Source organism: Crocodylus siamensis, chromosome 8, assembly GCF_052110815.1.
Source record: "Crocodylus siamensis isolate JL-2025a chromosome 8, ASM5211081v1, whole genome shotgun sequence".
NCBI classification, from domain to species: Eukaryota; Metazoa; Chordata; order Crocodylia; family Crocodylidae; genus Crocodylus; species Crocodylus siamensis.
Window position 1 is genome coordinate 43862213 of NC_143402.1, and position 20268 is coordinate 43882480.

At 54.7% G+C, this 20268-nt stretch overlaps 1 protein-coding gene across 7 annotated transcripts in view; it reads left to right on the plus strand.

Annotated features, from left to right (window-relative positions):
- Window positions 1–20268, plus strand: part of SHROOM4 (shroom family member 4) — a 62441-nt gene that overhangs the window by 18267 nt on the left and 23906 nt on the right. For 5 of the 7 annotated variants that reach the window (XM_090059713.1, XM_090059716.1, XM_090059718.1 and 2 more), the window contains one exon: window positions 10448–10599. In XM_090059713.1, the coding sequence (XP_089915839.1) occupies window positions 10448–10599 (152 nt within the window). Of the gene's footprint in view, window positions 1–435; window positions 793–10447; window positions 10600–11300; window positions 15062–20268 lie in introns of those variants that run through there. The other 2 variants (XM_090059715.1, XM_090059719.1) reach the window with 2 other exon arrangements.

The following is a 20268-nucleotide window of genomic DNA, read 5'->3' on the forward strand; positions in this document are numbered from 1 at the left end:
ATTTCAGAAACGCGCCCAAGATATGAAGAACCCAGTGCTGGGAACTAGAGTAATGTTTATTTTCCTTCCCAAAGCCCCAACCTGCTTCTTGTTGGCATTTCTCATAAATATGCGCTGACGTAGCAAATTGCTGAGCTCTGTGAGTGTGCCCTGGAGTCACCAGAGGAGGACCACGTATTCCAGGGGTGAGGGGGAGAGCAGGGTGGGATGAGCTGTTTGGAGAAGGAACAGGGGCCAATGCTGCAAGGGAGGAAGTGATGAAGAATACATCTTGCTTCCTCCACTCCCAAATAACCTTGTTTGCTTATGAAGAAAGCTTCAGCTGTAGTGCTTTGGCCTGTGCACCTGTTGGGTCTTGGTAGCTAAGTGGGGTCAGGGCTGGTGAAAGCTTGGATGGGAGACCTGGGCTTCTAGGGTTGCTGGCATTTGTGCAGATGGTGGCACAGTTGCTTGGTAGCAGGCATGCTGCGAGTCTGTTCACCTGGATCCAAGTTGGCAGCACCTGAGACCTTTATTCTTCAAGAGTCCTCCAGCCAAGCTTCTTGCCTCCAGGCTCTGTGGAAAGTTCCTCAGGAAGTGCTCCTCATGGTGCTGGTCTCTGCTCAGCCCTGCACTGCAGCTGCCCTCTTCCTGCTCCCCAGCCCTACACAGGCAGCCTGTTTGCACAGCTCTGATCAACTATAGAAGGATCTTCAGCTTCAGCCACATCCATCTGGGGACGAGCCTGGGAGACAGCCAGTGGGAACAAGCGGAGTCTGTCCTCACCCTGCTGTATGTGTGCTGGTCATGGAGGTATGGGTCAGTCTGGAAGCTCCAGACTCAGATGGGAACTCCTCAGTGGCCTGGCATTCCTCTGCCACTGTGCCATGGCCCTTGGAGTGAGCTAGGTTACCCTGACCCAGAGCTTCTGCCTTCACCCTCTTCCCAGGCTCCCCACTGGGTAAAGTGAGTCAAACAGCTCATCTTCCTGAGTCACTGCAGAGAGGGTGTTAGGCAGGTTGGGCTCCATCATGGCAGTGAGCTGTCACCGATAATCCATCTCAATGTCATGTCGAGATGGAGCACAGCCTGTTTAGCTGTCTGGGCCTGCAGTGAGCTCTCCATGCCCATGCCAGACTGGGACTGTTGGAAACCCAATGCAGGATGGCTGTGTCTTCTCCCTGCTATACTGCAGTGTTCTGGGATGTGGCCTCATCCACTTCTGGGTACCCAAGCAGCACAGGCCTCTTCATGAAGCTGAAGGATATTACGTGGCAGGACTCAGCCTTCACCAGTGCCTTTCCAGATATGGCAAATGATGGCAGCAGGGCACTGGGCCTTTGGACATTGCCTTCTGGCTCTGTTTCAGGCTAGCTGTTGTGTTAGACAAGCCTTTGTCAGCTCATCTTGTAGTTGGGAATTGTCACCACTTCTTTAGTTACATGGCTGGCAGGTTCAGTGTTGTTTTCTAGGATGGGGGAGAAGAGAGAGAGGAGTACAGGTATGGTCAGAAATTTTCCATGAAGAGATTGTGGATTAGTGAAGGTGTTTTTCTTCACAAGTGCCACTTCTGCAGGAAATCTGGATGTATAGTGGACAAATGGAAAACTGAAGTATTGAAGTACATGAGGGCATTGTGGGAGTTGTAGTTCAGGGGCTTTCTGATCCCATTCTGCTTTGTGGTTGGACTACATCTCTCATCATGGATGACAGCCACACAGCGTTCCCCCTCCGTACACACACGTTCTTCCTGAGGAGGGAAATAGGTGCGGTGTAGGAATTGGAGGTTTAACTCAGTATCACCAGCCCAGACTGATCTAGATTTCAAGCCAAGCCCTCTAAAAGTTATGGGATTAAGATCAAATGTACGTCTTTCATTTGCGTTCCATATTTGAGCCTTTTGGGGACAGTTAGGTCATATTTCCAAGACTTAGGGATTTGCCCCCATTGCCAGCACCCAGGCACGCTCGGGGTCTGATAAGTCCTACTGAGCCCTCTGCCCAGGCACTGGGTATTTGTGTGTGGTGTCTCTAAGCCTTAGCTGCCGGCATGAGGATCCATACTGTAAGTCCCAGCCCAGGAGTTCCTGCACTCCAGTCCTGGCCCCAGGATTTATTCTGGGCCCCTGTGCCATGAGCAGCAGAGGAGGTGCAATGCAGTTTGCGGTTGCATGGAGTCCCCGAGCCTCTCCAGGCTGCCTCCTGCTGCACAGGCTAAAGGCAGGGTAGAATTGCACCTTGTAGACTAACAAGGTCAGAGATAGAGGCGCTTTTGTAAGCAGCAGATCACTTTATTAGGCGTGCAGCCAGCGTGCCCTGTGCTGTGGAGATGACCAACTGTGTTCAGCACTGTGATTGTGATTGGAGAAACTGGTCATTGTTAGTGGAGAGATTCTGAAACTGCATGTGACTTAGTCATAGCTTCTCTGTGTGTTATTATTCTTTTCTGGGCTGTGGACATAGTTGCTCGTGCACAGTGGTACGTGCCATAACCTTATTTCTTGGGGCTGTTGTCCTTAGAAAGCTTGCCCGTGCTGGCCATCTTGCCCCTACATTTCATAGACATTAGGGCTGGAAGGGCCCTCAGAAGATCATCAAGTCCAGCCCCCTGCCCAAAGGGTAGGAAGTCAGAAGGGGTCATAGGATCCCAGCAAGATAGACATCCAAATGTCTCTTGAAGGTGTTCAAGGTAGGTGCTTGAACTACCCCCAGCGGCAGTCTGTTCCAAACCTTGGGGGCTCGGACAGTAAAGAAGTTCTTCCTTATGTCCAGCCTGAAGCAGTCATGGAGGAGTTTGTGACCGTTCAAACTTGTCATCCCTTGGGGCGCTCTGGTGAACAGACATTCCCCCAGATCTTGGTGGTCGTTCCTGATAAACTTATAGGTAGCCACCAGATCACCCCTGAGCCTGCACTTTTCCAGGCTGAAGAGTCCAATGGTTCTCAGCGTCTCATAGTAAGATCTGTTTTCCTGACTTCTTATCATGCGTGTGGCTCTCCTCTGCACTTTCTCAAGCTTCTCTGTGTACTTTTTTGAATTGTAGAGCCCCAAACTAGATGCAGTCCTCCAGCTGTGGCCTCACCATGGCCGAGTACAATGGAAGAATGACATTCTGGGATTTGCTCGAGAAGCATCTATGGATGCAAGCCAGCGTTTTGCTTGCTTTACTGGCTGCAGCATCACACTGAAGGCTCATGTTCATCTTGACCCCCATCAATCATGACCCCCAAGTCCCTTTCGTCCAAAGTGCTTCAGTGTAGCACTGCTGAGCCTATAAGCGTGCTGTGGGTTTTTCCTCCTAAGAAAGAGAACCTTGCATTTTTCAGTGTTAAATGCCATCAAATTTTTGTCTGCCCATTTCTTGAGCATGTCAAGGCCAACCTGGATTGCCCTCCTGTCCTCCGGTGTGGACGCATTACCCCAAAGTTTGGTGTCATCGGCAAACTTGGCCAGTCCACTTCTGACACCAGTGTCCACATCATTAATGAAGATGTTGAACAATATAGGCCCAAGGACAGAGCCTTGAGGGACCCCACTGGTCACAGGGCACCATGATGATTGACTTCCGTCAACCACCACCCTCTGGGTCTGACCATGTAACCAATTCCCCAGCCAGCAGATTGTGGAGAAGCTGAGGCTGCAGTTGGCCAGTTTTGCCAAAAGATTATCATGGGACACCAAACTGAAGAATTTTTAAAGTCAAGATATATGATATCAATCTCTATCCCTTGTCCAGGTCATAGGTTACCTGGTTGTAAAAGGACATAAGATTGGTCAAGCAAGACCTACCTGCAACAAACCCATGCTGACTATCCCTCAGAATTTTGGCTATCCCTCAGGATTTTGCCATTGGCCAGTTTGTTGAGAATGGTTTCTTTGATAATCTTTTCTAGGACCTTCCCTGGGATAGAAGTCAGGCTGATGGGCCTATAGTTTGCTGGATCCACTTTTCTCCCCTTCTTGAAGATACGCACCACATTGGCCTTCTTCCAGTCTTCAGGCACTTCACCGGAGCACCAGGAGTTCTCAAAGATTGGTGCCAGGGGCTGGGCTATGATGCTTGCCAGCTCCTTGAGTACCCTGGGGTGTAAGCTGTCAGGGCTAGCTGCTTTGAAGGTATCCAGCCTCTCAAGGCGTTCCTTCACAAGGTCAGCATTGATGGAGGGTAAGGTATCTCCCTCACCCAGGCCTTCCTGTCCTGTAATGGGCAAGGGCGTCCTTTGGGACTGGTGAAAGACCAACGCAAAGAACCCATTTAGCAAGTTGGCTTTTTCATGGGTGTCGGTTGTCAGATGTCCCATCTGGCTTAGCAGGGGTCCAATGCTGCCCTTGCTTTTCCTCCGGCTCCCCCTGCCGCCAAGCTTCCACTGGCCGCCCTGCTTCCGAGAGCTCAGCCTGCCTGGGTACTGGAACTAGGCACAGCCCAGTCTGGTATGGCAGCATTGGCACGATGAGCTGGACTTGTAGGCTGCACAGATCTTGGGGTGCCTGTGGGAGCAGACCTGACTCTGTACTTGAGGCTTGATGCCTATCCTTTTTTTACTTCTGCCTGCCCAGACTTTAGTGGCAGAGGGCACCGTACTCAGGGGCTGGCTCGCAATATGACTGGACAGCTCTACCTTGTTTCTCAGGGGTGTCTCTGGAGCTGTGCTTGTTTGAGACTGTTAACCTTTTATGAGCTCCCTTGTCAGGGATGCATCTATGTATCTGCTCCCATTTGGCTCCAAGCTCTGGGCTCAAGCACTGAACTTTGATTCCCCCCCTCCAGCCTGCGGCCTTTGCATCAGCACTGCAGGGGGGGGGGGGCAGGAGGCAGGCTTTGCTTTTGCCAACACCCTATCAGGTATCAGACCGTTCCGCACACTGCTGGGTATGATTTGCCCTTCTGGGGGACTCCGATATCAGGGTGTGTCTGAGTGCTTGTTTTGGCCTCCTGCCAAGAACAGATACAGCATTGGTAGCTTAATGCTGTGGCTCCTGGCACTGCCCTGCCATGGAGATGATGGGAATCTACTCTGCAAAGCCTGTGTTCTCTGCCAGTCTGTGCTGATCCTGGCAGTGCTTTCCAGTGGTGGGGTTTTTGTTTGAAGTGAAGCAAGACTTATGATCCATTCCAGAGCATGCCCTTGTAGCATTTTTGGCCTCTCTGGGCTAGCAGGTTAGAGCAGATAGGCTTAGCTTCCCTCCCCCACGGAGCCCAGACCTGCCCACTCTGGCTGCCACAATGTCCCCAGCATTTGCTGCTGCATGGCATGTGTGAATGTGCTGACGGCATGGGCAGGGACTGGCTGGAGAGGGGGCTCCGGACACCAGCCTGGCATTTCAGCCACACAAAGGCTTGTGCTGTCCAGAACCCGCTGAGGAATCTGCAGGGAGAGACGTTTTTCTTTCGCTCCCTTTATTTGCTAAGAAATTCATGTGACTGGGGCGGGGGAGGGAGGCCAAGCCCAGCTGGGTTACTCGGTTCAGTGCTCCCCTGTTCCAGTCTGGCCCTTCTCAAGCGCTGGGCACCCCAGGCAGGGGTGCCTCATTCTGTCTGGTGCTTCACTCGAGAGACTGGCATAACACTTCTGATCCCAGAGAGGCCGATCCCAACTATCGCCTCCGCTTTGGAATTTAGCTGTATCTGTCGACCAGAAGGACGGGACCTTGTGGAAGGCAGCAGGAGCTGGTTAGTGCCCTGGCTGTCCTGCTTGGACAGGAGCATGCAGGAAGGAGCTCTCAAGTTGTTGGGCTGAGGTGGGGCCTGGGAGCTGCCTCTGGGTTTGGGGGCTGGGGATGTGAAAAATGGCCCTTCCTGTGGATAATGGAGCAACGTAATGTGGTCAGCAGGCGGAGGGACCCCTCTACCATCTGCCCAAGGGAGTGGCTGTGATGGGGCACATGGGGGTCCTCAGCAGTGAAGAGGTTAAAGTCATTAGGGGTATCAGTCATGGGTGCCGGAGTCAGCTGTCTGTGACTTGCAGAGGGCACTGTGTGGAAGACATGGCTGGTAGGTGGAGGGGGCAAGGGCATCAGGCAGGGCTATGATATGTGCAGTTCTTGGAGGGGGGTTAGCTGGTCTCAGGCTGTCACATGCCAGGCCGTGCTGAGGCTGGGGCTTGTCCCTGCTGCCGACTGCTCTGTGGATGGGTTTAGCTTGGGTCTCCCCTGCTGGCAAATCACGGACCCAGTGAAATTATGGGATGTGGATGCCTGGGGGATGGATACCTGGGGCCCATGCCTTAACCCTGACCCTGGCACGTGCCTGTGGGCAGCACCAGCTCAGTGCGGAGCAGCAGGAGGCAGCCAGCCAGGGGAAGGGCATGGAACAATGCTTGGGTGCTTAAAGCTTACTGTCTGCCCTTGTCTCTGGTACTGTTGGCAGCCACAGTCTGGGATCCAATCCAAAGCTCTGGCAGGGCAAGGAATGCCAGTACCTGGTGTCCTCTGCAAGCAGGAGAGCACTGCTCTGCACCTGATCAGCCCTGCTCCTGGCACACAGCTCCACGGAGGCTGTCTTCTTGCCAACAGTAAACAGCTACCTAAGCTTGCCTAACATGTATGGGCATGGTGAATCGGCACAATGGGCTCAATCCTCTCCTCCACTGGCAGGCATTGGGGTGGCTCTAGGGCAGGCCGAATCTGGTGCATGCCCACCACAGGACAGGCAGGTCCGGGTGAGGGAGACCCTCCATTAATGCTGACCTTGTGAAGGAACCCTTAAGAGGCTGGATACCTTCAAATCAGCTGGCCCTGACAATCTGCACCCCAGGGTACTCAAGGAGCTGGTGAGCAGCATAACCCAGCCCCTCGCACGGATCTTCGAGAACTCCTGGTGCTCTGGGGAAGTGTCCAAAGACTGGAAGAAGGCCAACGTGGTGCCTATCTTCAAGAAAGGGAGGAAAGTGGATCTGGCTAACTATAGGCCTGTCACTGACTTCTGTCTTGGGGAAGGTCTTAGAAAAGTTTATTAAAGAGGCCATCCTTAGTGGACTGGCCGATGCCAACATCCTGAGGGATAGCCAGCACAGGTTTGTTGTGGGTAGGTCTTGCTTGACCGATCTCATTTCCTTTTAGGACCAGGTGACCTATCACCTGGACAAGGGAGAAGAGATTGTTGTATATCTTGACTTCAAAAAAGCCTTTGATCTGGTATCCCATGATTGCCTCTTGGAAAAACTGGCCAATTGTGGCCTTGGGTCCACCACGATCCGCTGGCTGGGAAATTGGCTCCATAGTTGGACCCAGAGGGTGGTAATTGACAGAAGTCAATTGTCATGGTGCCCTGTGACCAGTGGGGTCCTCCAAGGCTCTGTCCTTGGACCCATATTGTTCAACATCTTCATTAATGATGTGGACATTGGGGCCAGAAGCGGACTGGCCAAGTTTGTTGATGACACCAAACTTTGGGGCAAAGCATCCACACCAGAAGACAGGTGGGTGATCCAGGCTGATCTGGACAGGCTCAGCAAATGGGCTCATGAGAACCTGATGGTGTTTAACACTGAAAAATGCAAGTTTCTCCACCTTGGGAGGAAAAACCTGCAGCATCCTTATAGGCTCGGCAGTGCTACACTGGCTAGCACTATGGAAGAAAGAGACTTGGGGGTCATGATTGACCGCAAAATAAACATGAGCCTGCAATGTGATGCTGCGGCTAGTAAAGTGAGCAAAACGCTGGCTTGCATCCATAGATGCTTCTCAGGCAAATCCCGGGACATCATTCTCCCCTTGTACTTGGCCTTGGTGAGGCCGCAGCTGGAGTACTGCATTCAGTTTTGGGCTCCACAATTCAAAAAGGATGTGGAGAAGCTTGAGAGAGTGCAGAGAAGAGCCACGCGCATGATCAGAGGTCAGGAAAACAGATCTTACGATGACAGGCTGAGAGCCATGGGACTCTTTAGCTTGGAAAAGCGCAGGCTCAGGGGTGACCTGATGGCCACCTATAAATTTATCAGGGGTGACCACCAGTACCTGGGGGAACGTATGTTCACCAGAACACCCCAAGGGATGACGAGGTCGAATGGTTATAAACTATTGCAAGACCGTTTCAGGCTGGACATAAGGAAGAATTCCTTTACTGTCCGAGCCCCCAAGGTCTGGAATAGCCTGCCATCGAAGATGGTTCAAGCACCTACATTGAACACCTTCAAGAGTAGATTGGATGCTTATCTTGCTGGAATCCTATGACCCCAGCTGACTTCCTGCTTTTTGGGCGGGGGCTGGACTCGATCTTCTGAGGGCCCTTCCAGTCCTAATATCTCTGAAAATCTATGAATCACTTCACTCTTTGAACCCACTGAGGCTGTTGATTTTTGTTTTCTCTGTTTATGCCACGGTCATTAAATCCATCCTTCCTCATCTGGTCTCTATTAACCCCTGTCCCAGCAGCAGGCGGGAGGTAGCATATGCAGTGCACAGCAGAGCATGCAATCAGGAGCCTTCCTGGGGCAGGGCTTAGGAGGCTGGGCCCAGGAGAGGGGTTTAATGAGAGTATCCACAGCACCTTAGAGCAGGCAGCGCTGGCCAGATGAAGAGGCCCCATCCCCTGCTTCTCTTTCAACCACGAGCAGAGCCCAGCTGACACAGGGGGTCGGCTCAGCTCTGCCAGGGCCATGATATTCTCAACTGCCTGGTGTCTCTGACTGTTCTCTGCTGCAGCACGTGGCCAGGGGATCTGATCCATCAGTGAAATTTCCTTCTAAGAAATTGTTTCCTCGTATGAGCCACCCCTGCCACAAGCCTCTTATGACACTTTATTAGGATGATTCCCTTTGCTCAGTGCAAGGGTGTCAAATGTATGGCCCATGGACTGGATCCAGTTTGCAGGGCTCCTGGAGGGGGCAGGAATTCAGGGACAGGGCCCACTGCTGAAATTCAGGGTATAGAGCCCTTCTGGAGACTCATTTTGGTGGCAGGGGGTGAGCAGTAGCTGTGTTGACCCTGTGGCTCCCTAATGCTCCTTATCTAGATCCAGACTTCAAGGAGCCCCGTGGTCCAGATCCAGCCCCGTGGAGGGGGGGGGGGGCAAACCAGTTTGACACCCTTGCCTAAGTGGAGGTTCTTCTGTGTTTCATCACATGCCTGTCACAGCAGCGTCTGGTGCAGGATTGACAGGCCTAGTCTTAGAACAGCTTGTGGCAGAGCTGTCTGGGGCCTTGACTCTGCTGCAGCTGCCTGCTCTGGGGAGGCCAATTGTGGCTTTTGTGGTGCGGACAATTGTCCCCTTAGAACCAAGCTGAGATCCTCCAGACCACATGGAGGAGGGGCCATGGGGATGTGCTGGGGGTTGGGGAGACCTAGCTCTGATTCCTGCTCCTCTCTCTCTCCCTTCCAAGCATGCTGTGTTAATTAACAGTGCTGGCTACTTGGCCTGGAGATGAGATTATGCTCCCACTTACTAGAGCACAGATGGTAAGTGAATCTGTGCAACAGTTAGACATAATAAAGGCCTGGCATGCCCTGCTGGATGGTGACTGGAGCCAGGTGGAGCTCTCAGGGGCCCTCTTGGTCCTGAATGGCTGTGAGTGAGGGAAAGAAATGGAAGCAGCCTGTCCCATTGGAGCCAGCTGAAGCGTCCCAGGAATGGCTCACCAGCATTCACCTAGTCAGCTCCTGGGTGGACAAGGGCTCTGGGCATGGCTTGGTGGATGTGGGGAGGTGCATGACTTGCTCTGCTGCTCCTTGCTTGTGCCCTTTTAACTTCCTGATGTGCTAGCACCTTCCTGCAGACAAAGTGGATGCATGGTGGGTTTTATTAAGTGTGGCTTCTTTCCATCCTTGATTTGGCTCCACACAGTTGAGTGCTTGAAGCAAGGGAAGGGACATGGAGATAGGACTGGAGTGTCCCTGCAGGGCTTTGCGTTTCCATGGCTAATGCAGTGGTGCCTCTAGCCTCTCCACCAAGCAGGGTCTGTCTGGAAGGCTGGCTCAGAGGCTCTGCAACAGGGTAGGGGTTGCTGTCATCCTGGTTCATCCTGGCCTTAGCCACCTGAGCCCTTCTGCTGGATGGAAGGTGTCTACTCACAGTGGGCATTGGTGATCCAAGTGGCGGCTCCCTGTAACCCAGGAGATCAATTATCTTGTCCCCAGCTGGGCCTGGGAAGAAGGGAGGGGGCAGGGGTGATGCTATATGTTGTGCTGGTATTGGGGCAGGGAGGTGTGTGTGTGTTTGGGGTGGTGGGGTCTGCATTGGTGCTGGATGCTGGGGCTTGTCATGTCAGGATGGAGGGAGCCCTGGTAATTTGGGACCAAGCATCTGGGCTTGGACTCTGCTGACATGCCTGTCTATGAGCACCTGAGCTTGGCAGTCCTCAGCTATTGTGGGCAAGGGTTGGCCAGTGAGTGTGCAGATGCATATTCCCTGCCTAGCCAGTCAGAGCTGTAGCAGAGCACCATAGACCTGTAGCATCTCCAGGAAGCTGGGAGATCCTTTGGCACCGCTGCCTCCTGGCCTGTCTGATCTTCTGGTTCTGTGTTGTCTCCAGATTGAGGATGGCGGCAAGGCAGCCCTCTCCAGGAAGATGCGGACTGGGGATGAGCTGGTGAACATTAATGGCACTCCTCTGTATGGCTCCCGGCAGGAGGCCCTCATCCTCATCAAGGGCTCCTACAGGACGTTGAAGATGATCATCCGCAGGTAGGGCCAGCTGGCAGTGGCATAGAGCAGGTAGATATGAAATGGCTAAGAGTGGCTTTGGGCTGGGTCAAACTTGAGGAGGAAGCGGCGGGGGGGGCTGAGGAGAGATTCATGCAGTAGTTGAACACAGCCTTGGTCTTGAAGCTGAATCTGCAATGCCAGGCCCTAGGGGAGGGCAGATGGAGGAAGCCATGAGGTGTCCTGCTAGCTGAGAAATCTCTACCTCAGTCCCAGGCACACTGGGGAGCTGTCTGAGGCAGCTGGGCTGTGGGTCTGTGTGCAGGCACCCCTCAATCCCCTGACAGGTGTGTAGTATATGCTGTGAGTTGTGCCAGCAGCATCCCTGGAAATTATGGGCCTGAGGGGTTGTCCCAGAAAGCACAGGCCCTGCTCATCCTTTTGGAGGGAGCTCTCTGTGCCACTGACTCAGCTGCATGTTGGGAGCCTTGTGTCTGGGCCTGGATCCAGGGCTGGCCGTGTTGTGTGTGGGGTCAGAGGTGGGGGCTGGGCCTTTTCTGCTTTCCCTACTTGTCCCACTCTGTCCTCAGCTAGGCCTTGCTATCCTGTGGCAGAAGGGAGTTTGGGATCAGGTGGGAGGTGACCTGAGGGTGGGAGGCTATATGAGCTGGACTGGGCTCCCTGCTCACTGTGGTGGTGGTGGTGGTGGGAGGGGGGGTGTAGTGTTATGGGCAGACTGCATCTCCTCTGCTTGCAGAAAGATAAGCTGTGTGTGCTTCCCCTGCACCTGACCTCATCTCCCAGTATGATTTGAAAGTTGATTCTGGCCGTGGGAGGCCAGGGAGGGTCTTGCTGTCCTTAGTGATACACTGGCCCAAGCTACTAGAGCAGAGCTAGATGTGTGTGCTGGCCCTCTCCCCACTGAGCTGGGAGCAAGTGTATGGCTGTGGGGTGGGGAGAGAGGCCTGGGCACTGAGCATTGAATTCAGATTGGGTCCAGGGTCCAGTGCCATGCTTGCCCTCTCCATAGGCACTTGATGCTCCAGGGACATGGGCAATAGGGCAGCTGCAACCTCTCCCTGAGGGGCTGAGCTGAACCTCCTTGGGTCTCTGCTGGGAAGGTGCCCAACTCCCTCAGCTCATGGGGTATGAGGGAACTCTGGGCTGGGCCATCCTCTCTGTCTGGGTACCCCACAGCCCTATGACGGTGACCCCAGGGCAGGGAGGAGTTATGTGAACTCGATGCTATTTAGTCTGAAGGGCACCCTCTGCAGTGTCTTTGCCTGTGGTTTGCTCCTCAATGTCAGATACCAAGGAGTTGGGCTGCTAGGTGAGGCTGGACTGTGCGGACCCAAGAACCAACCCGGGCATTGGAGAGATGAGGTCGCAGCTTTGGCCAAGTGGACTCATCCCTCCCCTTGGCGCTAGGGCCAGGTGTGGAGGCTGCCATGGTTGCTGGCACGGGTGTGGAGCTGTGGTGCAGGGCCTTGGGGCTCTCACTAGACCTGTGGCTCGCTGCCTTAGCTTCTGGCACCCTCCTGTGGCTGGAATGTGCATCTGTTTTTTCCTTCTAAAAGGCCCTGAGCTTTCTCAGCCAAGACCTCACTCCTCCAGGAGAGCAGCACAGCACGTGTTGGAGTGTCCTCTGTGATGGGAAGGTGTCTGGTCTTGGCCTTCCACAGCTCCCTGCCCTGTGCAGGGGAAGGGACGGCTTGGTTCTTGGTTCCCCATCACTCCTTGTGGCTCACTTGAGACCATCCCAATGTGGGACTGGGCAACTGGTGGTCTCTGGCTCCACAGCCACCTCTAGCCTGAGCCTTTCTAATGGGAGTGAGAGGGCCTTGCCTCTCCTTCTGAGAGAAGCCAGTGGGCTTAATGGTGTCCATTGGCCACTCTCCTGATCCCTAGTACAGATGGACTCACAAAGCCCTAGCTCTGATGCAGGCTGGCAAGCAGCAGTGTCATGTTCCCTGGGGCCTGTGCCTAGGTGACTCAGTGCCCTCCCCTCTGAGGTAGTTCCCCGTTGTCTTCCTGGGGTCTTCGAGTGCAGATGAACCCAGCTCACCCTGTCCCCTCGAGCCTTGCCCCCAGCTCTAGCTGGTAATCTCTGTCAGAAGCTCCAGTGTGGCATCTCCCTCGGTGGCTGTTGGCTATTGGTTGGACATTGGGATGGAGTGAAATAGAAGCAAATTCGGCCATCTGAGGACAATTCCTACATGCATTGTGGCTACCTCAGACCAGTCCAGGCCCATAAGCTGCAGTGTGGCCTGGTCCTACGGCCAGAGCAGAGGCAGGCAGTGTCGCAGAGCCCTGGCCAGCCTTCTGCCTGGCACACTTACTCTCTGTGTTGTGGCTGACAGGGCTGCTCTGGGCCAGCCATTTCTCCCTTGTCTTTCCCACCTGGCAAAGCTGGCTGTGGAATTCCTTGCCCATGATCTCATGCTGCCTGCGGTTCTTTCCCACCCGGCTTCCTGTGCAAGGGCTCAGGTTGGGCTGGTGGGGGAGGCTGTGGGAGGCAGAAGCCCAGCTGCTCAGGGTAGGGAAGTGGCTGCAGCTGCTTCAGTCTCAGCAAAACAAGCTACAAATAGCAGCAGAGCATGGGTGGCTGAACCAGTGTGATGGCCTAGATCCTACTGTGTCTCCCACTTCCCCTCTTCCGCCCCCAAAATTCATCCCTATTCAGCCCTAGCCAGAGTCCATCCAGGACTGGATAGGCTGTGATCTCACAGGAAGGGGGTGTCCAAACAAAGGCAGGCTCAACTGAGCCCTGAGTAGATCAGACTGCCCCCCTGGGTCAGTGACTGCCTATTGTCCCCAGGGCCCCTGCCATTGCTTTATTGCTGGCTCTAGCTTGAATTCCTGTCCATGAGGACTCTACCCCCTGTAGTAAGGGAGCAAGCAGGGAGGACAGATCTTGGTAAGGCCGCAGGCTGAATATGTACTTTCTGTGCCATAGCTAAACTGAGCAGAGGAGGGGACTGCCCTGAACCCCAGGGCTTGAGAGAAGGCTCCTGGTGGTGGGAGCTCTCTACGTCCGTGGTGGGCATGCTGTACTGCCCTGTCATATGCTTCAGTCGTTTACTGCTTTCCAACTTACTTGCGTGTTCAGTGCATTTTGGTTCCTGCAGTGGAGTGGAGGAGAAGGGCTGCCAGATGTGGGGAACTAGCAAGCAAATTCCCCCCCCAGGCCTAGCCTGCTGCCACTGCTTGCCTGGTGCCCCTCACTGCTGACCCACAGCCCCCTGTTGTCCTGAGTCCAGGCTTCCTGTGCCCATGCACAGCCCTACCAGTGTCTGTTAAACACAAGGTTGCAATGTAATTCCCTGGCACCCTGACCGATGTTTGCAGGTAATCCACCACTCCCCCAAGACTCCCTGATGCAGGGGTGCTCCAGCATGCTGGGGCATGTGCACCTGTGCTGTTTGCCTCTTCCTCACCCATGCCTGCCTCTAATTTGGAGGAGTTCTGGTCTGTATAGCATATCCTCAGGGGCCAGACCATGGGCAGAGGAGGTAAGCTGCTCAACTCTGTTGTCTCCTCTTCAGGGCATACACTGAGTTGCTGCCCCCACTGGGCAGGCTGTGTATTTTGGTTTGAACCCCTTAGTCCAAGCTTTGATTCCCCAGAAACCTGTGGTCTCCAGAACCATCATTTCTCAGTCAGGGACCCTGGGAGGCAGCCTGTGTCCAAGGCTGTGCCCCGTCTGCCAGCCCCCTGCTGACTTGGCAAGGGGGAGCCATCATCATGGGATGCTAGCTGAAGCCACCTGCTTAGTAACCCAGGGCACTGACACCTCAGTCCTTGGGATGCCCCAGTGGAATATAGTTCTCACTCAGGCTACAGCCTGCAGTGGCAGAGGGAACTGACCCCATGACCTGGGACTGTCCCTCCATGACCCTCTTTCTGAGCCCACTCGCAGCTCCCCAGCTGCCACCTTCCCTGCAGAAGCATTGCCCAGCAGGGGCCCTTCAGCCAATGCCCTCAATGTTTGTAGATCAGGGAGCTGCCCACTCTCCTAGTTTCCTCCTCTGTGGCCACACTGAACCAGGAAGCCCCCAGATCCTCTCCCACCCAGCCCTCTTGGCTGTTTTCTCTCTCATTATTGTAGTGAATTCTTTGCTGTCCGGATTGTTATCTTCCCTGAACATCACTTCCTCACTCCCTTCCTGGCTGCTCCTGTTCGCCCCAGAGCGACCAGGGGATAGGCTGTGCAGTCTGGGGAGGCAGGGCTCCACACTGCCCAGCAAGGAGCCCTCACACTGGGATCTGTCTCAGCAGTACTAGCCCTGGCCCCTGGTGGGTAACAACTGCCCTGAAGCACTGGCTCCCTGGTGCTCTTTGTTGGCACCTGGGCTCCACGGGATTGGAGAGGGGCTTGGACTCTGTACCCTGCAAGAAGGGCAGGGCTGTTAATGGACTCAGAGTAGCAAGTTGGTGGCAGGGGATGCCGGCACCCTGAGGCTTCAGGGGAACCCCAGCTTGGAGCTCCCTGGAATTCACCATGGTAAGTGCGGGGCCCTTGGGCTCGAGGGGACTTCCCCACCTTGCCCTGGCTCCTCTGCCCAGAACACTGGACCTCTCTTGGGTAGTAGCTGTATTTGCTTTGGATGGAGACTGGCCTGGGAGCCAGATGGGGACAGCAGAGCTTGCTCCCAATTTGTTGTTGCTAGGTGTGATCCCTTCTGCCAGGAGAGAGAGGCTGTATCCTGCTTCTCCCTAGCAACAGCTGCACTGCCCCACCCGCACCTGAGCCAGGTGCTCCTCCTCCATGTAGTAGCTCATTCTGCCTTAAAGCCCTTTGCCCTGTTAAGTGCCCTGTCTTAGGGGCTCCCTATCCAAGAGCTGCTGCTTCAGAAACTGCAAAGCAACTCCCTCCATTTCTGTGCTGAGCCCCAGCTCCACTTGTGTCACTCAGTCCTGCCCCACAGCCCCTACTGTCTTAGCCTTGTGCTCCCCCTCCCAGCTCTCCTGGTGCCCCTCATTCCTGACCCACAGCCATGTGCTCTTCCAGAAGTAGCTAGCAGTGCCTGACGGCCCTCTCAGGAACAAGAGAATCCCCACTGCTTGTGCTGCTTCTGCTTTATTTTTTTCAGCAGCAAAGTCACGGTACAGGCAAGGTTTCTTGAGCCATTGACAACAAGGGCACTGGCTGAAGAGCCCCTGCTGGTCAAGGTTTAGGCAGGGCTGGTGGCAGCCAGGGAGCTGAGAGTGGGTTTAGGTTGAGGGTCATAGAAGGACAGTTCTGACCCAGATGGGCCTGTCATGGGTTCAGCTGCCTCAGCTACTGTTGTGGCCTGGCCTTCTCCCCCAAGAGCTCTAGCTGGGCAGTATCAAACCAAGACGGGATGAGCCTGCTGTCCCCTTTCTTATCTGCAGCTGAGGACATTTTGATTCCTGCAGTGGAGTGGGGAGGTGTACCCAGCTCTATGATTCTTCCCTTTCTGCCTGCCCCTGGTTACACAGATTTCACGAGTTGGAGATAAAGGCAACCTAGAAGGACTCAGTGGCTGGGTCTGAGGGTCCCTCAAGGGGTGGAGATCAGCGTTTCGTCTTTGGGCTCTGGCATCATGGCGTCTCTGTTCTCCGACATTGCCAGCTGCCACTGGGACAGTGCTGTGCAGGGGGGAGATGGGGGTTCAGCCTATTGTTTCTGGTCTGCTCTCTGCTTCCAGTCCCCAGCACTGTTTAGCCTGGCACAGTTCCCAACACTTTGACACATGTCCTGGGAGCTCATTGTGTGGCCAAGCTGCCTTGACTGCAGGACCACAGGCTTCAGTCAAGTACTGTGCAGGCTGGTCTTGGGCTCCCTGGACCTGAACCCAGTGTGATGTTAGGAGGTGCTGTGCTGCTGGGAACACTGGGCTTCTGACCCTGCAGAACTGGTCTGGATTGTGCTGGGCATCAGCCCTTGTATCTGGCTGGATTCCAGCACGGTGACTTCCACCCCAGCTCCTGTTAGAACAGGCCATGAGGGAAGATGTCCAGTGAGTGAATGAGTGCTGCTGTGGCCCTTGTGTAAGGCCTTTTGAGTGTGTTGGGGTGACCAGCCCTATTTGGTTGGGGATTAGAAGCTGGGCCTGGGTACTGTTAAGCTGTTGGGCAAGGACAATCAAGCCCTGATTATATTTGGGGCTGTTTCAGGCTGGGTGCTACAGCGCATGTAACCTGAGGCTGCCCCTATCCCAAGAGTCATGGCAGGAGAGGTCTGAGACTGCCTGCTCATTCAGAGGTCCTGTGCAGCTGTCGTTCTTGTGATGCTGGCCTCTGCCACCTGGTACTAGGATACCCTGAAAAAGAAGCTGGGGTCCCCCAGCCCCCCTGGCCTTTGTGGTAGATGCCTCCTCGACTTATTCCCTGATCTTGCTCTCTGTTGAGGACTTGCATTGAGAATTGGCCTCCATTCGAGGCCTTCCTGTGCGAGGGAGGTGGGGTATATCATAGCTGCCCCTCTCCTCTACAGGAGAAGGGCCTCCTGTTTCCCGTGGTGCAAGCGAGCAGAACTGCAGCAACACATGGCAGGGACCTGCTCTTCACACCCAAGCACTGACCCCACAGAGCCCATAAATCATGGTGTTATTGCTGTGCTATCGGTGCACGGCCCTGACCCTCACTCAACAGCTTCCTTTCCACTTGTCTGCTGCTGCCCAGTTCTGAGTGCTGGTGCTGCCTGCTTCCCTGCTTCGTGGTCACCACAATGATACATACAGCATACAGGCAGTGCCCAGGCCTGTGTTGCCCAGCACCTCTGAGAGCTGGCAGAGACTGCCAGACTGACATCCCTCCTCCCCTGTACCTCCCCAGCAGGCCCTGGAGCCTTGGGACCAGTAGTTGCATCTGCTGATGGTCACTGGGGCTGCACTGGGTGCAGGTGAGAGGGGCTCTGCCTGCTGTCCTGGCTCAGTGGGAGCCTGGTGGGTTTCATTAGCCCATCAGTGTTGGCAGCTGGTTCCCTGCCCACAATGGGCATTGGCCCCAACACCACTGTCTGAACGCCCCTGTAGCCCTCTGCTATCCTGACCCTGGTTACATCCATGTATGCACCCTTGTCTGGTGGCATCCATCAGTCCTGTCCTGCAGCCCCCTCTTATCCCAGCTCTGACCTACTTAAGCACAGCCAGCTCTTCTGAGGCCCCTCAGACTCAGCCTGAAGAGCCCCTGCTATCCCTGTCCTTGGTTCCTCCCTGCCCCCTCCAGCTCTGCTGATTCCTCTCAGGCCTTTCTTCTGGCCCCTGGACAAATGGACATCCTCTTGCCCCTCAGTCCTGACCCAGATCCATTAATAGAGCCCTGTGGAGTGGTCACCCATGTTCAGGTTTTAAGACGTCATCAAGCCCTGGAAGGAGGGAGCCCCTCAGTCCCCTTTCCTGTGTGACTGTCCTCATCCTCAGCCTATCTGATGATTTGGGGCAAGCTCTGTCTGTGTCCTGGGCATTCCCATGCCAGGAAGGGCTTCCTGCTGCATTGGCAGTGGATGATCTGATTGCCAAGGCAGGAACAGTTCCAAGGAGGTTACTGATTCCTGAGCCCTGTTCAGAACCAAGAAATAGACACCTCAAGCTCCAGTCCCCTTCCTGCCCTCCCTTCCTCCCCAGGCCTAAAATCCTGCTCTCCTCCTCCCTGAGAATCCTAAGCCTGCTTGCTTCTTGTTTTCTAGTTCCTGTCCAGGGACTGGGCTACCATCCTGAGATCCACTGGTTCAAGCCACTCTTCCCACGAGCCCCCTCCTCACGCACGGTTCTCAGCTGTGAAGCCTCCAGCTGGGGGCTGTTCTGGGAAAGGGGACTGCTGTCAGCTCACAGCTCTATCCACACACTCCCACAGGACTCCTGTGGCCAAAATGTCCGTCTCATGCCTGTGAGCCCCAGCCTGCCTTTGCTGTGACTCATCCAGCTCCTTGCTGAGCTGCTGTTCCTGTTGTTCCTGGACTCCAACGCTGCAATGCACATTGGGCTGGAGCCGTGGATCCAGCACATACATGTAGGGAGTAGAGGAACCAAGAACCTAAGGGACTCAGTACAATGCTCCCCTTGTGTGCTGTTCCTTGGTCTGCAATTCCTTGTGTCCGGAAGGCCTTGGATGTGGTGGAATGCAGTCTAACCTATTCAGTCAGGGCAGAGTCCCCCTGATATCTGCTGCCTCCTGCCAGCCTAGTTTGCTCCCCACCCTGTGTCCTCCTTCACCATCGCCTCTGGTCTTGCTGCTCCTGCTTCTGGGTTGCTCAGCTTCGGCTGGCAGTAACAGAGCAGCCCTTTTGTCATTTGATAGCATCTATCCCTCTTACCATGTCACAGATGTGGCGGGCCAGTAGCGGGTGCTCCTGCGTTGAGCCACCCACCTCACTGCACCTGACCACCTTCCAGGCTCCGAGTGCCTCCCTGGGGGCGCCTTGCGTCCGGCTGACCCCCCCTTCCTGGAGCACACTCACTAGCCTGGGGGTAACGTAAGCTGCCACCACCCTGAGAAGGGACTCTCTTGGCTCTGTGTCCTCAGGGAAACGCAGGCCTAATAGTCGTACGGGTACTTGACCCAGTACAGGCACTTGGGGCACTTCTCCAAATCGGGGGCAAAAAAGGAAAGTCTCCCTTAGTCCGCAGACCTAAGGGGGTCTCTTAGGCATAATTTAGACCCACCCCTCAATAAGTCTCCTACACTGGTCACAAAGGAGAACTTTATTGATTACGGGGTAGGGTGAAACCAGGGAACATGATAGAGCAATATCATAGAAATCCCGTAGAGCAAAACACTTGATCACGCATCTGAATTGCTACAAGCTATATATCTAATCAGCTCTCGAGTAGTTTACTCACAAGTATCATCCCGAGGCTGTTGGAGATTCCCTCTGGAGGCAGGCCGTTCCTAGCTCTTGAGCTATGGGGGAGAGAGCCAGTTTCAGATGGTAAGACTCCTCTCTAAGTCCAAGTCCCCCATGTGGCTGCTGCCCCCTCCTCCTGGGCAGTCTTAACTTATATAGCCCCTGTGACCTCGTTCACCTGGTCCAATGGAGGCCAGCAGCTGTTGGCTGTCGGCCAGCCAATTTGAAATACATCACTAGTTGCTGGGCAGACTCTAGCCCACCAGGTAGATGCCCTTCACCCAGGTAGCTGATACCAGTCACGTAGGCAGAGGAAGCAGGTTTCCCCCCTCCCTCAGAAATGTATCCAGCTCAGGTTACCCTAAAGAGATAGGGTAAGGAGTGTCTCCTCTGCTGGGCCCATCCTAATCACATTGTCACAGGGTAGAGATTTTGGGGAGAAACAAAGGTGGCTTCCTGCCACAACAGGCATGCTCCCCCCAGGGCTGGTGCAGAGCTGTGAACCACAGGGATGGATTGCCTGGTTCTGTGCCTGCTCCTTCCCTGCAGAGCCGATTGCAATGCCAGGCCCATGCTAGAGCAAGGTGGAGCCAGGCTCTGAACTCTAGAGCTGGGGCTTCCAGGCTTCAGGCAGTTTCTCAGAGTAGGTGGCTGAGATCTGAATTTAGGGCACTGTCTTGGCTTCCTGGCATGAGCTAGCTTTTTCCAGGTTGGCCCGCCTGTTGAAGTCATGCCTACAGAGGGTGTGGGTCAGAGTGGTGCAGCAAGTGCGTGGGTGCCTGTGGGTGGTTCTTCCAGCTCTGTGAGTCAGATCCTCGAAATCATGAGATCCGTGGAGAAATCTTGAGATTTTCAGACCTACAGATTGCCAGGTGGGGCTGCTTTTCAGTCTCCTGTGT